Below are 25,101 nucleotides of genomic sequence, written 5' to 3'. Positions count from 1 at the left end.
TGTAGAGGATACCAATGAAGCATAAAATGCATATTTGGGTAAATTTGTCATATTACGACCGACATTGTCCATTGAAGGAGTGCAGACAAAATCCTAAAAAGAGGGTGAAACCATGGATTCAAGATATAGATCAACATCCTTAGCAGTGATAGATTTTGTGGAAAATATATCAACAGCAATTAATGAAAAACAAACCACAATAGGTGTATTTATTGACTTACATAAAGCATTTGACACAATTGATCATTCCTTGCTTTTATAAAAGAAAATGGAACGGTATGGAATAAGAGGTGTCACTCATCATTGGTTAAGAAGTTATTTAAATAATAGGTTTCAATATGTAAACATTAATAATACAGAATCACATCTTAGAAGAGTAACTTGTGGTGTTCCACAGGGTTCCGTATTGGGACCCAAGTTATTTATACTTTATTTAAATGACATTTTTACAGTATCGAATATTTAGAAAATTGTTACGTTTGCTGATGATACTAATTTACTTCGTTCAGGAGAGGACATGAAAGAATTATTATTATTCTTTTTTTATTATCTTTTTCCCCCCTCCTTTTTCCGATTTTTCTCCCATCCCACTGTTTTTAGTCGTTATGCCAATTCCCAACCCCCTTCCTGGTTGTTGCGCACTCCCCCCTACTGTTGGTCCGGGAGGCCGGAGACTGTCACATGCTTTCCTCCGACGCATGTGCAGCCAGCCGGCAGCGCAGATTCTCACCGGGCGAGTGTAACGTGTGGAAGGTCACACTACCTCCCTCCAGATCCTACCCTCGCTGTGCAGGCGCCCCGACCAAACTGTAGGGGTCGCTGTCCACAACGCCTAGGACCCACCCATCAGCTTTCCCACCCCTAACACTGCCAATTGTGTTAGTATGAACGACCAGCCAAGCTGATAGCAACGCCGAGAGCTGGATTCGAACCCAGCGTCTCCAGCGTTGATGGCGAGCGCCTTGCCCACTACACCACCTAGCCACCCATGAAAGAATTATTGAAAACGGTAGAAAGGGAAATGATAAAGTTAAAGAAATGGTTTGATAGGGATAAGTTGTCTCTTAACACATTGGTTGCCAGCCGGATATGACGATTTATCGCTTGGATGCCAGCACGTTAATCAATGGGAGGATGAGCACATTTGCGAGCGATTAAACACCATCTTAAATTATGGCTGTGTCTAATACACCCGTCGTTTATCAATGACTTGCTTGCAGTCAACATGTACGAAACGGATTGTTTTTTCATCAGTACATTTCCGTTTTATACCATTTTGAAAAGAGTATAGTTTGAGATTTCTAGTCATTCCAGAGAAATCCGCGAAAATAGCCATTTACTGGAATACACAAAACACGTTGTCATTTTCCGGCTGATTTATGAATCGTTTTCAAATAAACGCTAGATTATCGAGAGTATTTGTGTTCTTATGCACGATACAAAAGTGGGCTGAAAAATCATTTATTCGTGCCGTGCTCGGCGCCTAACGCCACACACACACACACGTTGTGAACGCTGTGAAAAACAACTCTGATTAACCCAAAACTGGTAACATAGATTCCTTAACTCAGATCAGATGTTCTGCAAAAAGATGAATCCAATTCCTGATCGCCATTCCAAATATTGATCGCGTTTATTGATCCAAAGTTATAGTCCGAAACACATAATCGGAAGCTGCTCCGAGCCTCGCCAGTGAATCTGGTAACAGACACTGCTTGCCAGAGATGGGGAAACCCTGGACCGGAGTTTTTCTCTGATGCACTTTTTCACTCAATCCAATCCAATGATGTGCATTACCATCCGGGAGACGATAGCGGGCGGTATTTGCCCTTTTCGAGCTCAGAGACATTCCCAATGATAACGTCAGGCTGGACGGATGAAAAATGTATGGATATCGCTAATAAAAGAAATAACGATTAAATAACGAGAAATCTCGTTATTGGCAACCAACGCATGGCGGCCAATAACAAGAAATCTCGTTGTAGGCAACCAATGTGTTAACAGGTTCAGCGCCAGAGGTCGCCGTGGGCATATGACCGTGTGTGCCAGCGCTGTAATGAATGGGGATACATGCCGGTGTTTGCAGTGCTCAAACTATATTAAATATTATAGCAATGGATCTAATAGTCGATTGTCAGTGAGTTTCTTCCGGTCAAGTTGCAAAAAACAGATTTTTTTTTTCATCCATACATTTACGTTTTATACCGTGGTGAATATGAATATAGTTTTAGAGTAATTCTGTGTAATCCCAGGAAACGCAGCCAAACAGCGTTTTACTGCATTTCACTATAAATCATGCCATTCCTCGCTTGGATCAACAATCAATATAAAATCAACACTAGATTATCGATATTATGTTTCATCATGCATGCATGCTGAAAGGGTGGGGGGGGGGGTTTCTATGCTTCGATCATCACCAACGGAATATGTTATACAGTACATTACAGACACGCTCCAATCGCGGGGAAGGAATTATCGGATCAATGCAATATTGAATATTGATAGCATATAGCCAGGGCCGCCGCTAGGGGTGTGCAAGCAGTACAATTGCACGGGGCCTTGCGCTTCCCTAGGGGCTTGCAGAAAATAAATTATAATAATTATATATATTTATTTTTTTATATATACAAATTTAAATAAATATAATGTTATTTAACAATCACTTTCCATCACAGACTGAAAATCTAGTTTAGCTTACAGGTGTCTAATGTGACTTACATCCATCCATGCTTAGTTATTATATATATTTCACATTAGACCGGCTGCCTCACTATGCCTGCTGCGACCTGCGAGTGCGACAGGCAGCGTGCGTCCGTCACCGTCACCTATCTGCACGCATATAAAAAGCTGCTATCTAGCTATCTGTGTTGGCTGTGGCCTGTGGGCTAGCTATCTGTGCTATTATTTAAGAATAGGTTGACGTGTGCGGTCAGGTGGCATAGCGGAGATTGCATTCGTCACCAACGCCGGAGAAGCTGGATTCGCCTGTTCGAATCCAGCTCCCGGCGTTGCTATCAGCTTGGCTGGCCGCTCACACTAATACAATTGGCAGTATTAGAGGGTGGGAAAGCTGAAGGGTGGGTCCTGGGCGTTGTGGACAGCGACCCCTACAGTTCGGTCGGGGCGCCTGCTCAGCAAGGGTAGGATCTAGGGAGAGATAGTGCGGCCTCCCACACGCGTGTAGCTTATTCCCAGCGGAAGAGTGCGTCGCGACGTCGCGTGCTTCCGCGTTTTCTCTGATTGGCCATGACGCCCATGTGACCGCGGCAGCGCGAGAGAGCTGCAGCGCGGAAATAGGCTGTCTATTGCCTCGCGCTACAGTGCGGAAATAGGCTGTCTATTGCCATTCTCTAAGACAAACTCTAACCTTAACCAGCTCCTTAACAGCGCCTAAACTTAACCCTTCTAACCTTAACCAACTCCGAAACAATGCCTAACCTTAACCATAACCAACTCCAAAACAATGCTTAAAGTTAACATGCCTAAACTTAACCGGCGAAAGAATGCACGTTAAAAAAAAAATAAAAATTAAATTGAAGGGAATCGAACTTGTCACCAACGGACCGCAGGATCCACAGCACGGCAGCACTGCCAGTTGAGCTAAGCGTCAAATGAAAAACATCTGGGATTACGGCTACATAATGCCGCAAGCTCTGCCGCTCCGCTCTGCGGCTGCCGCGGGGCGTGTCGCAGCCAATCAGGGAAAACGCGGAAGCACTCTGCAGCACTCTTCCGCTGGGAATAAGCTATAGGCCTCCCACACGCTACACTCTCCCCGGTGAGAACCTGCGTGGCCAGGCTGGCCTGCCGGCTGGCTGCACATGCGTCAGAGGAAACCATGCGACAGTCTCCGGTCTCCCGGACCAACAGTAGGGGAAAGTGCGCAACAACCAGGAAGGGTGGGATGGGAGAAAAATCGGGAAAAACAGGGGAAGAAAGATAATCAAAAAAGACAAATAGGTTGACTGTATTCCTTTAGGGGGCCTCGCGTTTAAATCTTGCACAGGGCCTCGCATTTCTCCCAGACGGCACTGCATATAGCCCTTACCTTGTCTATGATGTACTGCAAAAAGAATATTCCAATTATCTGATCGCCATTCCAAGTATTGATGTCGGCCGTGTTGCCAAGATAATCCACCAAAACACATGAACCGGCGGTGCTCGAGTCTCCCCAATCCATGTGTTATAAATACTTGTCCTGCCCGAGTAGGAAAACCCGGACCGACATACAGCCTGAGCCAGAGAGATTCCAAGGATGTGCAATAGCGGCTGCAAGGCGTTAGGCGGCGGTATTGGACGTTTGCGATCTCAGACCCATTCCCAATGATAACATCAGGCTGGATGGATGAATTATGAAGGGAAATATTGAATAAAAGAAATAACAATGAAAACTTGACTTTTCTTGGGTTTGGCGCCCAACGTTCGGCGAGTTAACCCGTCTTATGTCGGGTGTCCAATGTGTTAATGAAAACAAAACAAAATGTATGGTATTTTGGTGGTGTTCCTACCGACTGTGAAATTAAACTGAATTTCAATTTAAGAGGGTTATGTATTCTTAAAACATGTAAAAAAGTAAGAACTAATGTAAAAGCTAGATGTATTTCAATTTTGAGAGTTAAATTATGGAATAGCGTTAGAGTACAGTTTTGAGTAAAACATCAAACATTTGTCTTTTTCAAATAATTATATCTTGCAGCATATTTGAAGTTTTTCTTTTATTTTTATATTAAAAATATATTTAGTTTTTAAGAATTTGTAAAGGATAAGCAAAAAATAAGCATGTGCTTCAGCCTATTGCTTTTTTCCGGTCATTGATTTAGTATTTTGTGTGTGAGCTTACCTTGAATATGTACATTTGTGATTTTTTTCTTTTTTCTCCACACAAGTGTGTTTTTGATTTATCTGTAAACAAGACCGAAAAATAAACTTCATTCATTCACATCTTCCTCTCCGCTCCATTTGGCTGAATGGCCCGAGAGGTTTCTTGTGCAAACTAGAGGTTTCAGATTTGGGATTACAGGCACATAAGACTCTCCTAATCTGGTTCCATTGTGATTACACTCGCCGTCCATTTATTTTCCTTAACCTTGAGGTGCAACAACTCTAGATCTACTTTTAGACGGCGAGACGCAGAACATCCCAATTTAATATGGATGTTCACCTCCGATACGGGTCAACCTTCCTCTGCTTCTTTCTCCAGCAGTCATTCGTTTACGCATTTAGAAGCTACAAGGTATATCGTCTGCTTTAAGACCATAAAGAGAGGTATATTGTCTGATTTAATACAATTTATGTGTAGCTATAAAGTTATATCTGGAGATGAGATTCAGATTATTTTATTGTCACAGCTTTTTTTTTAATGTACATATATTCAGACATACATTTTCCCAGCTCCTCAGCTGTAGTAGATTTGTAAAACGTATATAAAAACAGATAAATACTTTTTCTTTTAATTATTCTACAGTGTAAGTAGCAGCAGTGTGTGCGTTGTCATACAGAGAGAGGTATGGCCTTTAATTGTGTTGACGGTGAAACTGTAATTACGTACAAAATAATTATGTTATTTTTATACTTTTAATTTGAAGCCTTTCTAGTGACTGACTGACTGACTGACTGACACACACACACACACACGCGCGCGCGCGTAAATGCCACCAGGGAAACGTGGGCGCTAATTACACAGCCTGGACAGTAATATCAGCACTCTCCATTATGTATGAGTGTCTGCAGCAGCCAGTGCAGGCAGAGGGACGGCAGAGTTAAACAGAGCAGGACGACTGACAGCACGGGCCCTCCTCCCAGTGGGGTCACAGGTGTCACACCAATTGCCAGAGATAGTCCCTGTCGCCAAGGATACCATACGCTAAGTGCTAACGCTCGCTCGTGTAGCCCGGGGACTGGGGCCGACTGCGCCGCATGGCAGAAACACACCAAGGAAGAGCTAGTGTGGTGACACTGACGAGAGGTTAGAGGCAGAGAGACCGTTCAGAGAGACCATTCAAAAGGTTAGAGGTAGAGAGACCAGAGAGACCATTCAGAGAGACCATTCAAAAGGTTAGAGGCAGAGAGACCAGAGAGACCATTCAAAAGGTTAGAGGCAGAGAGACCATTGCAAACAGCTAGATATGTGCAAGTCGCAGCAGGCTAACGTTATTTCCAGGAACAAAAGCATTCATTCCAAAAGTTTCATTGTTGATGCTTTAAATGTATGCTTCCACGTTAACGTATGGTTTTGTTTTTACTTAATAGCAAACATGAGCTAATCCAACAAACAAGTTAGCTGGCTGCTGTCATTGCTAATGCTAGGGCTGACCTTAGAAGCTTTTTTTGGCAATCGAAGCTTCGGGCCGAGCTTCGATTTTAATTTGAAGCTTCACTCGGCTGCGCTGCCTGGGTGCAGTGGGGCTGCTCTCACAGCCAACGACATGACATTACATAATTATGTTGCAACCTTCGTCTATCAAGCAAACAATTATATAAATATTTATATGTAGTTGATAGAGACAAAGGCAGAATTCGACTTAATTAAGCACGTTTTATTAAGACATATTTTTATATGGGTCGGGACACTTTAAAAAAGCAGCACAATGAACACAATCTGTCCGACATAGTCTTAAATAACAAACGGCATTGCTTCGCTTCTTCGTCGACATGTCTGCTGCACATGTCCTTGTTGTTTTCAACACAGATAATCTCCACGTGCTTGTTGTAGAGAGGTGGAGTCGAGGCGCCGCTTACTTTCGTTTCATTGGAATGGAGGCGGGAAGGCGCCGCTTACTTTCGTTTCATTGGAATGGAGGCGCAAGATTTTGGAGGCAACATTTTTAATTTTATTTTTATTTGTTTTTTTACTTTGATTTTTTTTTATGTTCAAAGCTTGTGCCATCGAACAAAGCTTCGACGCTTCGAAGTATTTAAGACAGCCCTAGCTAACGCTAGCGGGCCAAGCTAGCGTATTTCTGGGAAGAAAAGCATTCATTCTGAACAGTACATCACTAATGATTGAAATGTGTGAACTTAGTGAAACAACATGGCAAACGTACAAAACGTTGCTCTCTTTCTTCATCTTTATTTTCTGTTCTCCCAGCTGTTAACAGACTGTTATGCTACCTGGCTAACTAGCTAGCTGTACCCAGCATGCCGTTCAGCAGTGTAAGAGTTAATAAGGTACCCTCTCAATACACTACACATTGTAGGTTCCGGTAAAAACAAGGGAAAATATATTTTCAAACAAAACGATATTCACATCAACTAATCCATTTAAAATATTTGAAAATCGATTCTCCTTCCTAGGATCCAGCACCCATTCTTCTAGATTTAATCGTGAGTGATGATTGATTGATTCTTGTTCCCAACCCTCATATGTTTATAAGACATCAAAAATACTGTTCCATTATTACATTACATTTCATATCATTACCTAATACAGATTACATAAATACAGATTACAACTCGGCTGTATTCAAAGTATTCTTCCTTCTCTCCCAAGTTTGGCCAATAAAATCTGATACAAAAAAAGTTTCCTTCCTGAATCACAACTCATCCCGCTGACATTTTACTGGGGTGACAGTGGCTCGGGAGGTAGAGCAGTCACCTCGTAATCCAGAGGTTCAATGTGTCTTAGTGTCCCTGAGCAAGACACTTAACCCCTAATTGCTCCCAATGTGCAGGTTGGCACCTTGCATGGTTGCCTCTGCCATCGTTGTGTGAATGTGTGAGTGAATAAAGCATTACATCACGCGCAGGAGTGGGTTGTGAGAATTAGACCATGCCGTTAGACCCCCCTAGGCATGGTCTAATTCTCACAACCCACGACTGCAGGTGGTGTAATGGCTTTTATACAACTGGCGCATTCATCCAACCTTATTACTATACAATAAACACACATTAATTGAAGATTTATTGAAAAAACCATCCGCTGAAAAAGTAGTTCCCAAAAGAAATATAGATAAGTTGCTTCCATGTGGAAGCAGCTCGGAAGTGCATCCAACTGTTCTCAGTAAGACATCCAACAAACTCACACATCCAACTGTCTCTCAACTAAGACATCCAACAAACTAACACATCCAACTGTCTTTAAACTAAGACATCCAACAAACTAACACATCCAACTGTCTTTCAACTAAGACATCCAACAAACTAACACATCCAACTGTCTTTCAACTAAGACATCCAACAAACTAACACGTCCAACTTTTTTTCTTTTTTTTTACCTACTTTCTATAGAACTTCATTCTTAGATGCTTCTATAGAAAGTAGGTAAAACAAAAACTAAAAGTTTTCTTTGCCCTATAGGGGGGGAAAAGAAGTTTTCTTTGCCCTATAAAAGGGAATTTTATATATATTTTTTAAACCTACTTTCCATAGAAGCAGCTGGGAGGTGCGCTGTTTTAAGAGAGCGTGGATTATTGAATTGATTGATTGCTAATTTTATTACTGTCCGCCTTGTTTCCAACTGGTTAAGCTTGGCGACTCTTTCGAAGTCGCTCTCTTTCGAAGTTGGTTAAGGTTAGAGTTTGGAATCAGGGCTGGTGGTCTATCGCCCTGCTCTAAAGACTAACTCTAACCTTAACCAACTTCGAAAGAGAGCGACTTCAAAAGAGTCGCCAAGCTTAACCAGTTGGAAACAAGACGGACAGTAATAAAATTTGCAATTAATCAATCAATCAATTCAATAATCCACGCTCACTTAAAACAGCGCACCTCCCAGCTGCTTCTATAGAAATGCTTCTATTTTGCGCAATACCGTGTACTTTGCACAAGCCTCAAATACCGGCATGTAACTCGAGAACCGCTGAACGGATTTTGTCACCTGAAAGGGCTATCGACAGGCAACGAATAAGCCTTCGATTCGATATATATATTGTATTACAAAATATGCACACCCCAGCCACTAGTGGTTGCCAAAGTGCCGGTGGGCAAATCGTCCTAAAAAGGGCTCACATGTGGGCCCTTGCATAAAGGGGAACCATCTTATAAATGGCCTTTTTCAGTGTTTAGCATTGTTTCCTAGCTATGTGGACTTATATTAATAGGATCTATGTCTCTAATTCTCATATTGGCGCATTCTTCCAATTTTCTTCTCACAATATTCACCCTCACTGAACTGAGTCATCTGAAAATGTGCATATCTGTGATGTCAGAGATTTCTCAGCTGCATAATAATGTGGCAGTTGGTGTGGCAGTTGGCACCAGGCCACACAGTGGTTGGAGCCCAGCCTCAAAACGGCTTAAGATCTTGAGGTAGAAAAATGCTGTTTTTGAGTACTTTATTAGAAATACAAAACAATGCATTTTTTTTGAAAAAAACCTTACAGAGGTGTTCCATAGACTCACAGGAATTGTGTAAAAGTGCCCAAATAGTGAAAGAAATAGTAAAATAGTTCCCATTTAAGAGGTTTTAATAAAGTGTAACTTTAATTGTGCTAACAAATGTCTGTGTGCTACAAGTTTTACAACTTGGCAGCATGTGTGCTAATTGGAAAAGAAAGTTAGTGTAGAGCCCTGGAGCAGGAGTCTGAAGATTAGCATCAACATGAATCAAATTCACCAGCATCTAATCTTTAATCCAGGATTATGCGTTTCTCTCTTTCTGATAATCCCTTTCACACAGCTAGAATGTCTAGACACTCAGCTGTGGTGAACATTTTTAAAGCTCCCCTCCGGATGTATTTCAACCCTTAAAAACATTCTATATTGGGAAAAAAAGTTATTTTACCACCAGATTGTTCAATAAACTACTGAAAAATATTTAGCAGCATTTCTACACCTTTACCCTCATTGAGAATGCAAAGAGCTATGAATATGAACAATTGCAACAAGCATTGATATATTTACCATGAAATCCAAGTCAGCAGCTTATATTCTTTCAAGACATTCTTTCTGTGTTTGCTGAGGCTAAAAGATGTGAAGTTAACACATATTGGACCATGAGAGGTTCAACGTCTTAGTGACATCACACACGCAACTGAGATTTCAGGGAAGTACAGAGAAGTGATCTCTTTCCAGGGGAAGAATGTGAAAAGGGCACTCTATTGTGTTCTGGTGACAGGTTCTGCACAAATAATCTGTATAGTCAAAGTCATGCCTCCCAAGAGGAGTTAACCATAAGAAGACATTTGAAAATAATAATAATGTAATGACTGGAGGGGAGCTTTAAAGGAACACGCCAACTTTTTGGGAAAATTCGCTTATTTGCCATCTACCCTGGAGTTAGACAAGCAGATACATACCCTTTTCTTCTCTGTGCATGAATTAGGCTTAGGGAACAGCCACACTGTTAGCCTAGCTTAGCGTAATTCACTGGAAGTAGGTGTGCCAGTGTAGCCTAGTTCCCAACAGTCATGAAATACACTCCAAATACCTGTGTATTTACCACATGGAGAGAGAGAAAGAAAGAAAATTGACATTTTCGTTTTCTAAGCTATATAGAAGATAAGATATATACTCTGAATTTTTTTTTACCAAACCACTGCTGCCTGGGCGCAGTGATTTCATCACCTCAAAAGTAGGGGTGGGAATCACCAGTTTCATCACGATACGATATCGATTCTTTGGACAAGGATACGATATTTGCCGATATCACAAAGTCTGCCACGATACGATTCGATTCAGGTGCCTGCGATCGATATGAGACGATATTATGGCACTCACTAGGGCTTCGTGTATTGGGGGATCTGTTTAGGGATGGTGTGTTGATGTCGTTTCAGCAACTGCAAACACAATTTAACCTCCCAAGAGAACATTTTTTTGGTTTCTTGCAAATACGACATTTTATTAACTCACTACAGCTGCCAACGCCAATGGGCTCCCTTTACAGCAAAACAGAAAACTTCTTATCCAACTGTAGTAAGGTATCACATTTCATCTCGGCGTTTTACTCACTGCTGTACTCACTGGATTGGACTCACAGGAGTTACCATCCCTCCGCAAATGGGAAAGAGATTTTAACAGTGAATATATTGAAGACGACTGGCAGGAGGCCATTGACTCAGTTAAAAAGGTTTATACTTGTAACAGACTAAGAGAAACACAATATAAAATTCTTCACAGATTACACATCACACCTGTGTTACTAAACAAAATGGACTGTTCAATATCTCCATTATGTTCTAAATGTCAAACAGATCTGGGCACCTACTATCACTACTTTTGGGAATGTAAGTGTATATCCAGGTTCTGGGGCCAAGTGGCACGTGAGCTGAGCGACATTTTCAAGGTGAAAATAAAGAAGGATCCAGGAGCTTTTTTACTGGGACTCCCATCAAAGGAAAATAATTTGACACCCTTACAATTCAAACTATTTGATAAACTTCTGCTTTCAGCCCGGAAATGCATTTTGATAAACTGGATTAAGGATAGGCCTCCATCCATACAGATGTGGTACAGAGAGATCTTCGGTGTGCTACCCCATGAAAGACTCTGTGCAATGCATAGAGGCAACAACGCTTCCTTTCAGGATGTGTGGGCCCCACTATTGGACTACTTTCCTGCTACAATTTCTCAGATCCTTCTAAAGGCCCAATGCCCCATTGTATGGACAGACTTTGGATAGGAAAAAAATAATATATGTATATATATGTATGCCTACATGTGAATGGGCTCGAGGCAAGTGCAGTACTGTGCAGTGCCTGTCTGGGTTAGATTTCCTTTTTTTGCTTGTTTTTCTTTTTGATCTGTTTTTGCTGGCATGACGGCATAGATGAACTGGAGGACCCCCCCCCCCCCTTCTGTCCCAATGTGTGTTTTGTAATGTAAGTAACTGTATGTGAAAAATCTTTTAAAAAACCAATAAAAATATCAAAAGAGACGATATTATATACCCATTTAACACAATCAGTAACATTTAGATCAACTCAAAAAAAGCAACGGAAATATCATTTGACATTTTTATTTTTGAGCTGTTCCAGACATTTAAATTAAAAAAATCTATTGTTTTGAATACAAATAGACCTCCTGTTCACTGTAAAGTGCCACGTTTTGATATATTGAGCTTTAAACTTTAAGTAAATTTCTTTGGAACTCACAACATGCAACCTAAAACCCCTTCCTCTCCCAAACCGTTCCTACAATTGTTTTATGTTGCATTTATTATGTATTGTATTTTTTATGTTTAAATATCAACATTATCTGTCCATCCTCAGTAAATTTACTATCAATATAATATACTCCTGACTTGAATGAATGAATAGTTTTATTTTCGGTCTTTGTTTACAGATAAATCAAAAACACGCATGTTGTCGACTTTCAAAAGGAAAAGAAAAAAATCACAAATGTACATATTCAAAGTAAGCTCACACACAAAATCCAAACTCAATGACCGAAAAAAGGAATAGGCTGAAGCACATGCTTATTTTTGCCTATCCTTTACCATTCTTAAAAACTAAATATACTTTAATATAAGAAAGAAACATTTAAAATATGCAGCAAGATATAATTTTATTTTTTTTCATTCTTTTTTTAAGAGAAAAAAAAGACAAATTTGATGTTTTACTCAAAACTGTACTCCTGAATTTTTTTTTTCCTTCAGGGCCTTTTTAAATCTCCCCTGAGAAGTACACAACTTCAACCCGTCACTAAGACTATTCCACAATTTAACTCCCAAGATTGAAACACGTCTAGCTTTTACATTAGTTCTTACCTTTTTACATGTTTTAAGAATACACAACCCTCTTAAATGATACTTTCCTTCTCTTGGTTGAAAGAGACATTGAATACAAGCTGGTAGGTTCTTACTCTTAGCACGAAAAATTATCTCCAAGGTTTTTATGTAAACCATATCTACACATTTTAATGTGCAGGACTTTATGAATAATGGTTGTCGATTCAAGGTAACTAGCTTTATTTATTATTCGAATAGCTCGTTTCTTTTTTTTATATTTTTTTTATTATTGCAAAACAAAAATTATTAAAAGTCAGTACTCAACACATAATGCATAATGAAACTTTCAGTCAAGGTGGTTAAAATTACATGCAAGTACAGAAACAAGATAAAACAAAAATAGTCCATAATAACATTTTAACCGTATACAGTGTATATCCAGCGAAATTACAATTATATAAATGTTAGTATAGAATATACCCCTAATACCTATTTTCTAAAACCCTACACACATATGCTCCAGCTCGAACCCCCCCCTCCCGGACCCCCCCTTGGATAGTACCTCCATTATCCCTCACTCCTAACCAGACACTACCATTATAAGCTAGCTTTTATTCTCTCCACCACTTCTACCCACATTGACATTTTGGATTCATTGAGACCCAGAATTCTTGCTGTAGATAATTCTTGATATATCACATCGAGATATGTAAGAAACCAAACTTTCCGGCACATTTTTTCCGGTTGAAACCAGCGTGATGCGATCAGCTTTTTAGCTACTGTGATACCCGATAAAACCAATCTCTTTAGCTGTGGATTCACTGCAAACTCAAAAACATCATTCAATAGTAATACCGAGGGGTGTACAGGTATATTCCAAGATACGAGTTTTGATAATTGTTGGGACACATCTTTCCAGAATGCCTTAACTGGTGGGCAGTCCCAATACATGTGCATAAATGTTCCTTCGTCCCCATTTGTACATTGGGAGCATTTGGAGTCTTGTTTAAGCCCCATTCTGCACAGTCTTATAGGAGTCAAGTATGACCTGTGAATATAGTTCAGATTGATTTGTTGATGATCCGGGTTCCTTGATGTAAGTCGGACATTTGCCCAGGCTCCTTGCCAATCAAAGTCATTTTCCAGGTCTGGTATATCCCTCCTCCAGACAGTGTCTAGTTGAAGGGTTTCATACGAGGACGTTAGTAATTGATAATAAAAACCTATAGCTCTTTTCTGTTGACTTCATCTGGTATTTCCAAACGCGCACACACACACTGTGACACACAGAAAGGGAGAATGCCGCCCCCCCCCTTCCCCAGTCCCCACTAATGGACCTCTGCTGTTCTCTCTATGGCTCTGATCAGGGTTAGCTTAGTTAGCTTACGCTAACATAACGTTAATTTCGGTCTTTAACGCGACGTGGGCATAAAGGAATGGCGAGGATGCAACGCATGTTAGATGCATTTGACCCGTTGCAGGAAAAAACAGCATTGACTTATTTCGGTTTGCAAAATAGGCACACTGTAGCCCTCCACACGGCATTTCACATGCGAAGTCCTGCTGTGCTGCTGGGCGGATACGGGATTTTCAAGCGGTTTTCCCCCATTCTAAACACTCGGACCTGCCTGTGTCTCCCTGGCACCGCTGCCTACGTTAAAATTGCAATGACGATCTAATCGACAGGTGGCAGTATCGCCTACCTTTTGAACTGGGTCTCTAAGGTGTCTCTCAGTGCCTCTGGCTGCAGGAATCCCTTCCCCCTCAAAGTGAATCAGCACACAGCCATCTGTCGCGGATTTGCTCGCCTGAAACCTATTGTTTTCCATATTCTAGCCAGGCCCAATGCACACCGGTAATCTCGCGATGGAACTACTGGGATTATTCATTTTAGAGTACCTTCTTACAAAGGTAAGGTCTATTTTAGGTCTATTTTAACGAACCTAAAACATGCTTTTGTATTGATCACAGCGTCGTATTTTACCAAACCTAAAACATGCTTTTGTCAACAATCGCAGCTTCGGAAAACGACCCCCCCACCCCCTTGATGATTTTGTGAAGAAACATCTATATTGGTATATACCTTTGATTTGGAAACAATATAGGTTTCAGGCGAGCAACCCGAACGATTTGCGCATATGCATAATAACACGTCATATCTCACTATCTAGAAAACGAGACTGGATTATTTTGAAACAGGGCGATGTTTAGCGTGGAATCGCGCACAAACGAAAGTATGTAGAAACGGACTGGTTTGTCCATGTTGGACTATAAATAGTGCCTGTCAAGCCATACTATTGTCTCCATGGCTATAATATAGAATATACGATGGGTCCGCAAACATCGTGAAAACGGTCAATAACGCAGGCGCCAGGGAGTAAACGCTGGGGAAACTGCATGGCAGTCAATAAGTTAAGGGATGGGTGGGGGAACTGTGATTTCCAGTTCATTCCACACAGCTGGGTTGAGAGAATTAAAGATCAATCATAATAGGCTGGGTGCAGGTAACCAGGGCTGACTAGCGCAGCACTATGTTGAAGCCTATTAGACTCAACAACTGTTGGCCCCTCAGATTCAATAAATCAATCCAGCTGAGTTGGCCATCCCTGTTCTGGCAGACAGCGCGGTGTCTTATTACAAACGCCAAAATGAGAATTCAATACTAGATTCAAGGTGACAATGGGCCTAAAAGCAACAATAGATTATCAGGCCTTAAAATCATCAGACTGACATGTGGGCTGATGGTGCCAGATTGGTTCACACTACTGGACTGTGTTCTGAATAATACAGAACAGTATCACAGAGCAGTGTTGGGGACAGGACTAGGCATGATTACCAGCCTCCTGGAGGATTAGCCAGAGGTCTAAATCAAGTAGATCAAGTTGTGGCTCACTGTCTACAACTGTCAACACGCTGACATTGAGCTCCAGGCTGTTTGAAGAGCTTGAGAGAGTCTAGACTCCAGTCCTGATCATACAGTATAGAGCCTGAGAGCGTCTAGACTCCAGTCCTGATCATATATAGAGCCTGAGAGCGTCTACACTCCAGTCCTGATCATATATAGAGCCTGAGAGCGTCTACACTCCAGTCCTGATCATATATAGAGCCTGAGAGTCTACAGTAACTCCAGTCCTCCTGATCATATATAGAGCCTGAGAGTCTACAGTAACTCCAGTCCTGATCATATATAGAGCCTGAGAGTCTACAGTAACTCCAGTCCTGATCATATATAGAGCCTGAGAGAGTCTACAGTAACTCCAGTCCTGATCATATATAGAGCCTGAGAGTCTACACTCCAGTCCTGATCATATATAGAGCCTGAGAGAGTCTACACTCCAGTCCTGATCATATATAGAGCCTGAGAGTCTACAGTAACTCCAGTCCTGATCATATAGAGCAGGGGTGGCCAACCAGTCAGAGACTAAGAGCCACAAAAATTACTGTGGTACCACAAAGACTAAAGAGCCACACCACACCATATACCAGCGTTTCTCAACTTTTTTTTCAGTCACGGCACCCTTCATGTGTTTATAAGTCTCACCCTCTGAAGTTGCTAATGTCTTTTTTATTTGGGCCTCACGGGGTTAAAAGTACCCTGTGAGACCCACGGTTGCAAAATTACAAAATAACTTTTAGCCATTAAAAAAAAAGTCTGTAAATGTTTATCTAAAAAAAATTTAAGCACAATTGGTCCTGTTGTTCAGCCTCACAATGCTATTTGATAGTAAATGTGTTTATATGTCCCACCCTCTGGCCTCTGAAGTTGCTAATGTCTTTTTAATTTGGGCCTCACAGGGTTAACCTCTTAAGCCCGAGATATACAGTAAAAATGTATATTTTCAGCATTACGTTTGTTTACAAATGATTTTAACTGTTATTAGTGAAATATAAGATTATAGAAATCTCAGGGCATTGAGTCGGAAACCGGCGCATATTGACAGGAGGAAGTGGAGCAGCCAAAAGTGAGTGTAGTCTTTTGAAGGAAGAGACTCAGGGCTTTCAAATTTCGAAAAACTACCCTACCCAGCTCACGCCAGCCCCTACTGACTTCTGGATTTACTTTAAAATTTTGCTTATTTTTTGGGATTATCTCCCACAAACCTGAATGTTATTGCCATAAAACAGAACGCAGTTAGTTTCTCTACCTTTCTGTGAACGTCTAGCAAAAAATGGTGTTGCAATATGATGAAAAATGGTGGCGAAATGTACATTATAAAAAAGATGGCAGAATTCAGTACTGTACAAAACCTTCCGTTTAATCATCTTCCCTTTATTAATTTGCTTAGATTTTTCAGGTCTGGTCAATTTTAGCATGGTGTTATTCACAGTCAAAAATTATAAAAAAATTATATAACTGATATTCTCCTTTGGTTCATTACAATTTACTCAAGCCTAGTAACAGACACAATATTTCTGACACTGGGAATACATCATGAGATCCATAGATGTCCCTGATTCAGACACCAAGAACATGCAAATGGACAATTTTTTTTTAAAATCTGTAAATGTTTATTCTACGTCCTTATGGAATGAGTGACATATATATAAAAAAAAAAAAAAATTAAATGGAAGAGCCACACATTGACAGGCAAAGAGCCACAGGTTGGCCACCCCTGATATAGCGCCTGAGAGAGTCTACACTCCAGTCCTGATCATATATAGAGCCTCTACAGTAACTCCAGTCCTGATCATATATAGAGCCTGAGAGTCTACACTCCAGTCCTGATCATATAGAGCCTGAGAGAGTCTACACTCCAGTCCTGATCATAGAGCCTGAGAGTCTACACTCCAGTCCTGATCATATAGAGCCTGAGAGAGTCTACAGTAACTCCAGTCCTGATCATATATAGAGCCTGAGATAGTCTACACTCCAGTCCTGATCATATATAGAGCCTGAGAGAGTCTACAGTAACTCCAGTCCTGATCATATAGAGCCTGAGAGAGTCTACAGTAACTCCAGTCCTGATCATATAGAGCCTGAGAGAGTCTACACTCCAGTCCTGATCATATAGAGCAGGGGTCCCCAACCTTTTTTGAACCAAGATCTACTTTTTAATTTACCACCTAGCCGAGAGCTACCAGCCAAAATTGTATATTGTAAGCCCGGCCGTCATTTGAGGCTTTATAAAAGCAGCATAATGAACACAAATCTGTCAGTGCCGAGTCCGACCTTATCTTAAATAACAAACAGCATTGCTTGTTGTAGTTAACAAGGAGAGACAGAGTTTATTTTGAAAAAAAAAAAAAAAAAAAAAAAAAAATTAAATTTTATTAATCGAGATCTACTTGAAATCAGCCCGCGATCTACGTGTCGATCGACTGGTTGGGCACCACTGATATAGAGCCTGAGAGAGTCTACACTCCAGTCCTGATCATATATAGAGCCTGAGAGAGTCTACACTCCAGTCCTGGATCATATATAAATGGTAAATGGCTGCTTTTTTATATAGCGCTTTACAATTTGTTACTCACATTTTACCCATTCACTCACACATTCACACACCGACAGCGGAGGCAACCATGCAAGCAGGGCACGAAATTAACTTTGACTCACCGGCCAGTGGCGGGTAGATGGGAAAAATCTACCCGCCAAGCATATTTCTTACCAGCCAAAAGAAACGCATTTTTGTGTCACATATATATTAAAAAAATCAGTAAATTTCAAGTAGATAGGGTATTATGTTGAATAATACACTTAAATAAGAGGCCAGAGTAAAATTTTAAGCAAATTATTTTAATATATTCATTGATGATTGTTAATCAATACATGTAAATTCAATCTTAAACTTAAATTGTAACCTACTGTTAAACATCAGACTCCTCACTCTACCCTCTTTGCAGGATATAACAGAACATAATTAGGGATGCCCCGATCACATGTTTTGCCACCGATACCAATCACCGATCGTCTATGAGCCATATCGGCCGATACCGATTGTTTTTGGTTTAAAAGAATATATATATATAATTTTTTTTTTTATAAAATATATATATTATAATATAATCATACTTGTAGTTGTATTATCTGCGAGACATCGCCACCACGCAACAAGTCAAAATGCTCGCTATCTGCAAACAGCTCCACTGTCTGTGTGTATAGTATACTCAGGTAGCCTCCAGCTCCAGCAAGGATTCTCCGGCGCTGCAGCTAGACCCTATACTCTGCTTTGGTCAAATCACATTCAGCATGCCCTCATGCGATGGAAGCCAGGGGCTCGAATACGCATCGAATCAATGTTATAAAACATTGATATCAGGAGCTATCTGTAGCTACTGCTAGCCGGCTAGATAACGTTAAGACCAGGGCTCCAGACTAACTTTTTTCACCACCGTCCCAGAACCGTCCCGAAATACAGTTTTAACCGTCCCAAAGTGAATGTAAACCGTCCCAATTATTTTTTTATATATATATAATATATCAACATCAATTTGATCATATGGGGACATATTTTGTGCTGATAATGGCACAGAGGGTGAGACCAACTGTGTACCGTACCTTTTGATTATTGTAAGCACAAAGATAATAAGCAGCTATAACTAGAACATGTCGATAATATACAGTTCCAATAATAATAATAATAATAGATCAAATTTATATAGCGCCTTTCATAGAACCCAAGGTCGCTTCACAATCAGGACAAAAAATAGGGCTAGGGAAATAGGGTGGAAAAAGGGGATGAGGGAAGGTTAGGGATAATGGATAATGGACCTAATCTAATCTAAACTAATTGATGGGGAAAAGCCTTGGTCAAGAGGTGTGTTTTTAGAGCAGTTTTGAAGGTGTCCAGGGTTGGGGCGTTGCGGATAACATTACACTTCTGTTATTTAAATGTGTCCTTAAGTTAGAGTCAGGGGTTGTATTGATGGATGCAGTTCCCTGTTGGTCAGTGTGTGTCTGTTCTCCATCTTCTTCTGCTGTGTTTATCCTCTTCAAATAACGCAGCATATTTGCGGTGCTCTCTTCACTGAGAGGATGCCAGTATAGCGTTTATTTTTATTTTTATAACATTCTGATATTTTCGCGGTTCTTGTATAGTGGTCTCGTGCGACTGTCAACTATAATAAATATGGGCTGTTTTAAATTGTGTGAATAGTTGTTGTGAGTGCTCGCACTATGTTTCAATATAATCCGTTTTACCATTCATTCATTATAAACACAGACGTAAGGTGTCCACCGCGCGTCCACCGTGTCCACCGTGCTTTTTTAAGCTCCGGCCAAAATGCATGGTGACGTGTTGACCAATTTCGGAGGGGGATCCCAATGATATATCAATAAAAACGTACCGTCAGTTCATGTCCAAGGGATTATGTTCACACACACAGCAAGTATCACTAGTTCCTGGCATTTTTTAACCTCTTTCTTTTTCGATGTCGAGATACATTTGGGGCTGCTGCAGCGCGACCTGTGGTTTGCTGATCAGAATGGTGGGCGGGAGCTTGATGCTGGATTAGCGTATCGCTGCGTTGGGATGGCGGAGATAGTCATTGGATTCGGCAAATCACGCAACGTTTAGACTTCAGTGAACCCCACATGATAATGTTGCCGTCTCTCTGTCAACTAAGTCGGCACGAGACACGCACCGTTTGACAGCAATATGTGCGCGCACTGACAGTCGGCTAATTGACATTTCCTGTGAAAAAAATTAATCCTCTTCGTCCCGTTTGTGTCCCGGCAATGATTTCTGTTCGTCCCAAATCAATATTTGATCGTCCCCGGGACGACGGGACATCGTTAGTCTTGAGCCCTGGTTAAGACAACGCCTCAGTGAACTATTTAGTTTACTGGGACATTTCGTAGTGAGCTAACGTGAGCTAACGTGAGCTACCTAGCCAACAAAGGTATCATGCACTACTAGACTATTGCTGGAGCATTTGTTGATATCAGGAGCTAACAGTAGCTAGCCGGCTAGATAACGTTAGACAATGCCTCATGTATTAAACTAAAAGTGAATAGTTGACTGGGTCATTTTGTAACGGTAGCTAACGTTAGCTCACAGAGGTCCCACTAGACTAGAGCAGTCGGCAGACTGCCCGATGCAATAGGAGCCTCTGTGTTTACACGGGTTTGGGAGGGGCAGGAGGAGGAGGAGGAGCAGTGCGCTGCAGGTCTGTGTGCTTGAGACAGAAGTCAGCGAGTGAGAACTCCGCTAAGAATTGGATCATGTTTTTCGATCGGTTTTCACATGACTATTTGGTTGCCCGCCACATGGCGGACAGACCTCTCAGTCTCACTCGCCAAACCTAAAATCTGCCCGCCAATGGCGGGCTCTAATTTCGTGCCCTGCATGCAAGGTGCCAACCTGCTCATCGGGAGCAATTATGGGTTAAGTGTCTTGCTCAAGGACACATCGACACGCTGCGCAATCATGTGATCAGCCCCCGATCCCAATCACGTGATCGGAACATCCCTAATTTAAACATTTTAAAAAGCACTAGAATGAGACCCCTGAAATGACTAACTAAATACATGTTTTTTTAACTTGTGTTTTCTAATATTCTTGTCATGCTATTTATTTATTTAAAATACAGTAGGCCTGATGTTACGCTATGTATCTCATATCATTTAGCAGCTCATCACCATCCTCCCAGCTGGCTAACATTAGCTTAGGTCATGTTTTGTACTCCTTGGAGAGGTCTTGGCGTCTGTCACTGAGGTCAGGTGCTTTGAGAGGTCTTGATGTCTGTCACCAAGGTCTTGGTGTATGTCACTGAGGTGTTTGGTGAGGTTTGATGTGGGTACTGCTGCCAATTGGATGTGTGAAACATTTTGTGCAAAATAAATCTGCATTATTTTTTGGTGAAGTGTATTACATGTTTACATGATATCGCTGAGTGTTGAGTTTTACATTTGGCCGGTAAATTAAAACCATATCGCAGACACCCTGCTGCCACTTAGTGGAAATTCAGACAAATTACACATTTCATCTTCATTACCTAAAAAGTAGCAAACGTTGGACATTTTTGATAGCAAACCACTTTTAACACACAACAAACGAAGTTTCAGTATACCGTGTAACACCACACACAAGTGTCAAAGGAACAGATAGGACAATATATGTACCATCCATACGAATAGCCTACTTTGGAAAATAGGACATTTTCACACTTTGGTGATTACAAGTGCACCCCAGTGAGCAGCAACACAAGAGGGCGTATGACCAGACAGTCATCGTCGGTTCAATCCCCGGACTGGGGCGAAGAAGTGAATGAGTAATGCTCTCCTCTTTCCTCCCTCAACTCACACTGGTGTGCCCTTGAGCAAGGCACTGAACCTCCATCGGCTAAGCCTAACTGCTTCCTCTTTTAAATTTTCGAATTTAGTTTGGTTGTTTTATGCCTCTCTGTTGTAATGCATCTCTAGCCTCGCATGGCTCAATATTCCTTATCAAACCTATAAATGGACTGCACTGCATTCAAAGAACAGCTTATAACCAAAGCGCTTTTACAACTTATGCCTCACATTCACCCATTCACTCACACATTCACACACAGATGTCAACCATGCAAGGGACTGCTGACCTGCTCATCAGGACCAGTTAGGGGTTAAGTGTCTTGCTCAAGGACACTTCGATGTGCTGCCCGGAGGAGCGGAATCGGACCGTAAAACCTTCCGATTACCAGACGGGGCCTGCTCTACCTCCTGAGCCACTGTCACCCACAGTGTAGAATTCTAGAACTCTTATCACCATGGCATCCATGGTGTTTGATATCATGTAGTAGTCTAGATGCAGCTCCCTGCATCGCTGTTACGTAACTGCACATCTGACCTTTTTTCAAATTACTATAATAATTCTACAATTAAATTTGAGCACATTCCCTGAATCTCCTTAATTGTTCAGTGTTAGACTAAGACTAAACACACAGATGTCTAGTAGTCTGTGCGCGCGGCACACTGAACGGCACAGGAAGTCCTTCATTCCAACAGCCATCAGACAATATAACGCCTTACTGTGCCTCACTGCTTCACTGAGCACAGAATGACAGTACAAACTCTGGCATATCTCCTGGACTTTTTACCTTTACACTTCTTTTATTTTTTTACTGTACATATTACTGTATATTTTTGGCTGTATATTTTAGAATGTATACAATACATACTTTAGAATGTATATCCCCGACTGTATTTTAATCCTTTATTTGTGATTTTTGACTACCTAAATGTTTATTGTGAGCGATCTGTAGTGCTGAATTTCCCTCGTGATCAAAAAAGTACTTATAAATATTCTGTTCTATTGAATTTAGGGGGGAACAGAGCATAAGTGAGTGAGCACACCTGACAACTATTCAGGGTCAGTTCATGAGGCATGTCAGCCAAACAAACTCCTGTGAATTCAGGCATCTGGAGCAGCCAACAGGACCCATCTGGTTACATGTGGAGCAGCCAACAGGACCCATCTAGTTACATGTGGAACAGCCAACAGGACCCATCTAGTTACATGTGGGGGAATTGTTCGCTAAAGCTACTGGGGCACATCCTGAAAATCTTGTTTGTCAACCTTCCTTCACATTGCATTTAATAAATCTCAGCTAACGAAGACAACTATTTGGATAAATCTGTATGCACTCTCTTCTGAATAATCAGAAGAGACAAAACACTAGTAGCTGTCATACCCAACGTCAACTATAAAAATACCATAGGCCAGAAAACAAATACTCGCCAATTGGGCACAACGTAATGTAAATAAATATGTGATATTTCTTTATTGGCTTTGTTAATACACTACGTTGAAGTTGCACTATTCAGTCGATCGTTTGTAAAGTGCAATGTTTATAATCCCAGCACTGTTTGTATCTGGCTGTTCCTCAAACGGAGCTACGTAATCTGACACATGACATGGCTGCATTCCCACGTGACTGGCCATGCAAAAAAATTACCTGCAGGTAACTTAAATTAGGGGAACCCATAGGAACCCTCATGTTGGCATGACTGGTGACCTGAAAATGCAATCATGTGTCAGATTCTAGCTCAGATTGAGGAAAAGCCATATGCAATGCAAACAGTGGTGGGATTATAAACATTGCAGTAGTGCACTAACTAAAATAGTGCAACTTCAAGGCAGTGTAATAATAAGCCAACAACGTCATTTCAACTATTTACATCGCGACCCATTAGTAAGCATTTGTTTGTGTATTTTCACCCAACCTACCTCATACTATGTGGTTGAGCAGCACAGTAGTGGTTGCGTCTACCAGCTAAACCCATCTAGTGACTGATTGATTGATTGATTGAAAACTTATTAACAGATTGCAGAATGGGTACAATACAGTACAGCTCAATACACACAATTGTTAAGGGGATGCAGACCAGAGAAAGACTTTCATCTTGTTTACATCAGGGTCCCCCATTTTCAATTCATCATAACATATATGACATACGACATACAGATACAGTACTGCTACATCTATGTGGGGGATTGTTCGCTAAAGCTCCCGTTTGTCAACCTTCCTTTACATGGCGTTTAATCGATCTCAGCTAGCGATGACTATTCCGATACGTTTGTGTGCGAAACAACAACAGCAGCGTAGCTGCACCACATGACACAGGAATGTGTGTGGCTGGTAAAGCAGCACGAACACGTTCTCTGACCAGACAGACAGAGACCAGCCCTGCGGCATGTTGTCTAGGACTGACAGCTGAGTGGAGGCGATGGAAGAACGGGGTATACTGGCTTTTTGAACAGCTGACAAACCAAACCATGAGACAATAAGTTCCAGACGATACGTTGGAATCAATATATGATTTCTTGTTACACCCATTTGGTAGAAACCAGAGGTATTTTTTCATACCTTTGCTTTGCCGGCCTCCAGTTTCTTTTGCCTCTCCTCGTCTTCCATTGTCGCTGTCGTCCCTGTGGCTGAGACAAGAGACAAACGTCCTCATGCGAGATATCGACAGATATATACGACTAAAGCCGGCGATAATAAAATACCACTTGTCAGCCTTCAGATTTCGTTGAGTACGACTTTCGAGGCGGCGCGGGGCGTCCCTCGCATCGCTAGTAGCAGTGGGAGTCGCTGGCACCTTGCGACAGTGTCAACTCGGCCGCCATGTTTTCCACGTAAACATGAGACGGGTTGTGATGACGTCGCGTTTAGACGTCGCCTGGTAAGCCACGCCCCCTTTCAGGGTGACAGCTGATGCTGAAGTAGCTGACCTTTTTAAAGTGACATCTCTTGTTTTGTTTGTTTCTCTTCTATTCTGTCAGTGTGTGTATCTTTTTTGGTTGTGAAGCCATTTGTAGGCCTTTTTTTTTAAGTGCTATAAATAAATGTATTTATTTATTATTTATTTTTCCTTGTTCAAGTGGTTTGCTTGATTATCTTCAGTGGTTTTCTTTAGTAGTCGTACATCTACTGGTACTTGTACAGTAGTAGCAACACATATATTACAGATCTTGGTCCATAAACATGCCATTCACAAGTACAGGGCAGGACATGAAAGCTATGCTTCACAATAAGTTGTGTATATATATCATTCGTTATTCGCAATGGTGGAAGAA

General features: G+C 41.2%; 1 protein-coding gene across 6 annotated transcripts in view; it reads right to left on the bottom strand.

Moving 5' to 3' along the window:
• akap9 (A kinase (PRKA) anchor protein 9) overlaps nucleotides 1-24,637 on the bottom strand; it is a 276,424-nt gene extending 251,787 nt beyond the window's left edge. For all 6 annotated transcript variants that reach the window (XM_084313669.1, XM_084313670.1, XM_084313671.1 and 3 more), the window contains exon 1: nucleotides 24,389-24,637. In XM_084313669.1, the coding sequence (XP_084169795.1) occupies nucleotides 24,389-24,436 (48 nt within the window). In that variant the 5' untranslated portion in view covers nucleotides 24,437-24,637. The remainder of the gene's footprint in view (nucleotides 1-24,388) is intronic.
• Between the last annotated feature and the right edge of the window lie 464 nt (nucleotides 24,638-25,101).

Source organism: Notolepis coatsorum, assembly GCF_963971535.1.
Source record: "Notolepis coatsorum genome assembly, chromosome: 4".
NCBI lineage: Eukaryota > Metazoa > Chordata > Actinopteri > Aulopiformes > Paralepididae > Notolepis > Notolepis coatsorum.
The sequence above is the reverse complement of the archived record's forward strand: the minus strand, read 5'-3'. Positions and strand labels throughout refer to the sequence as shown.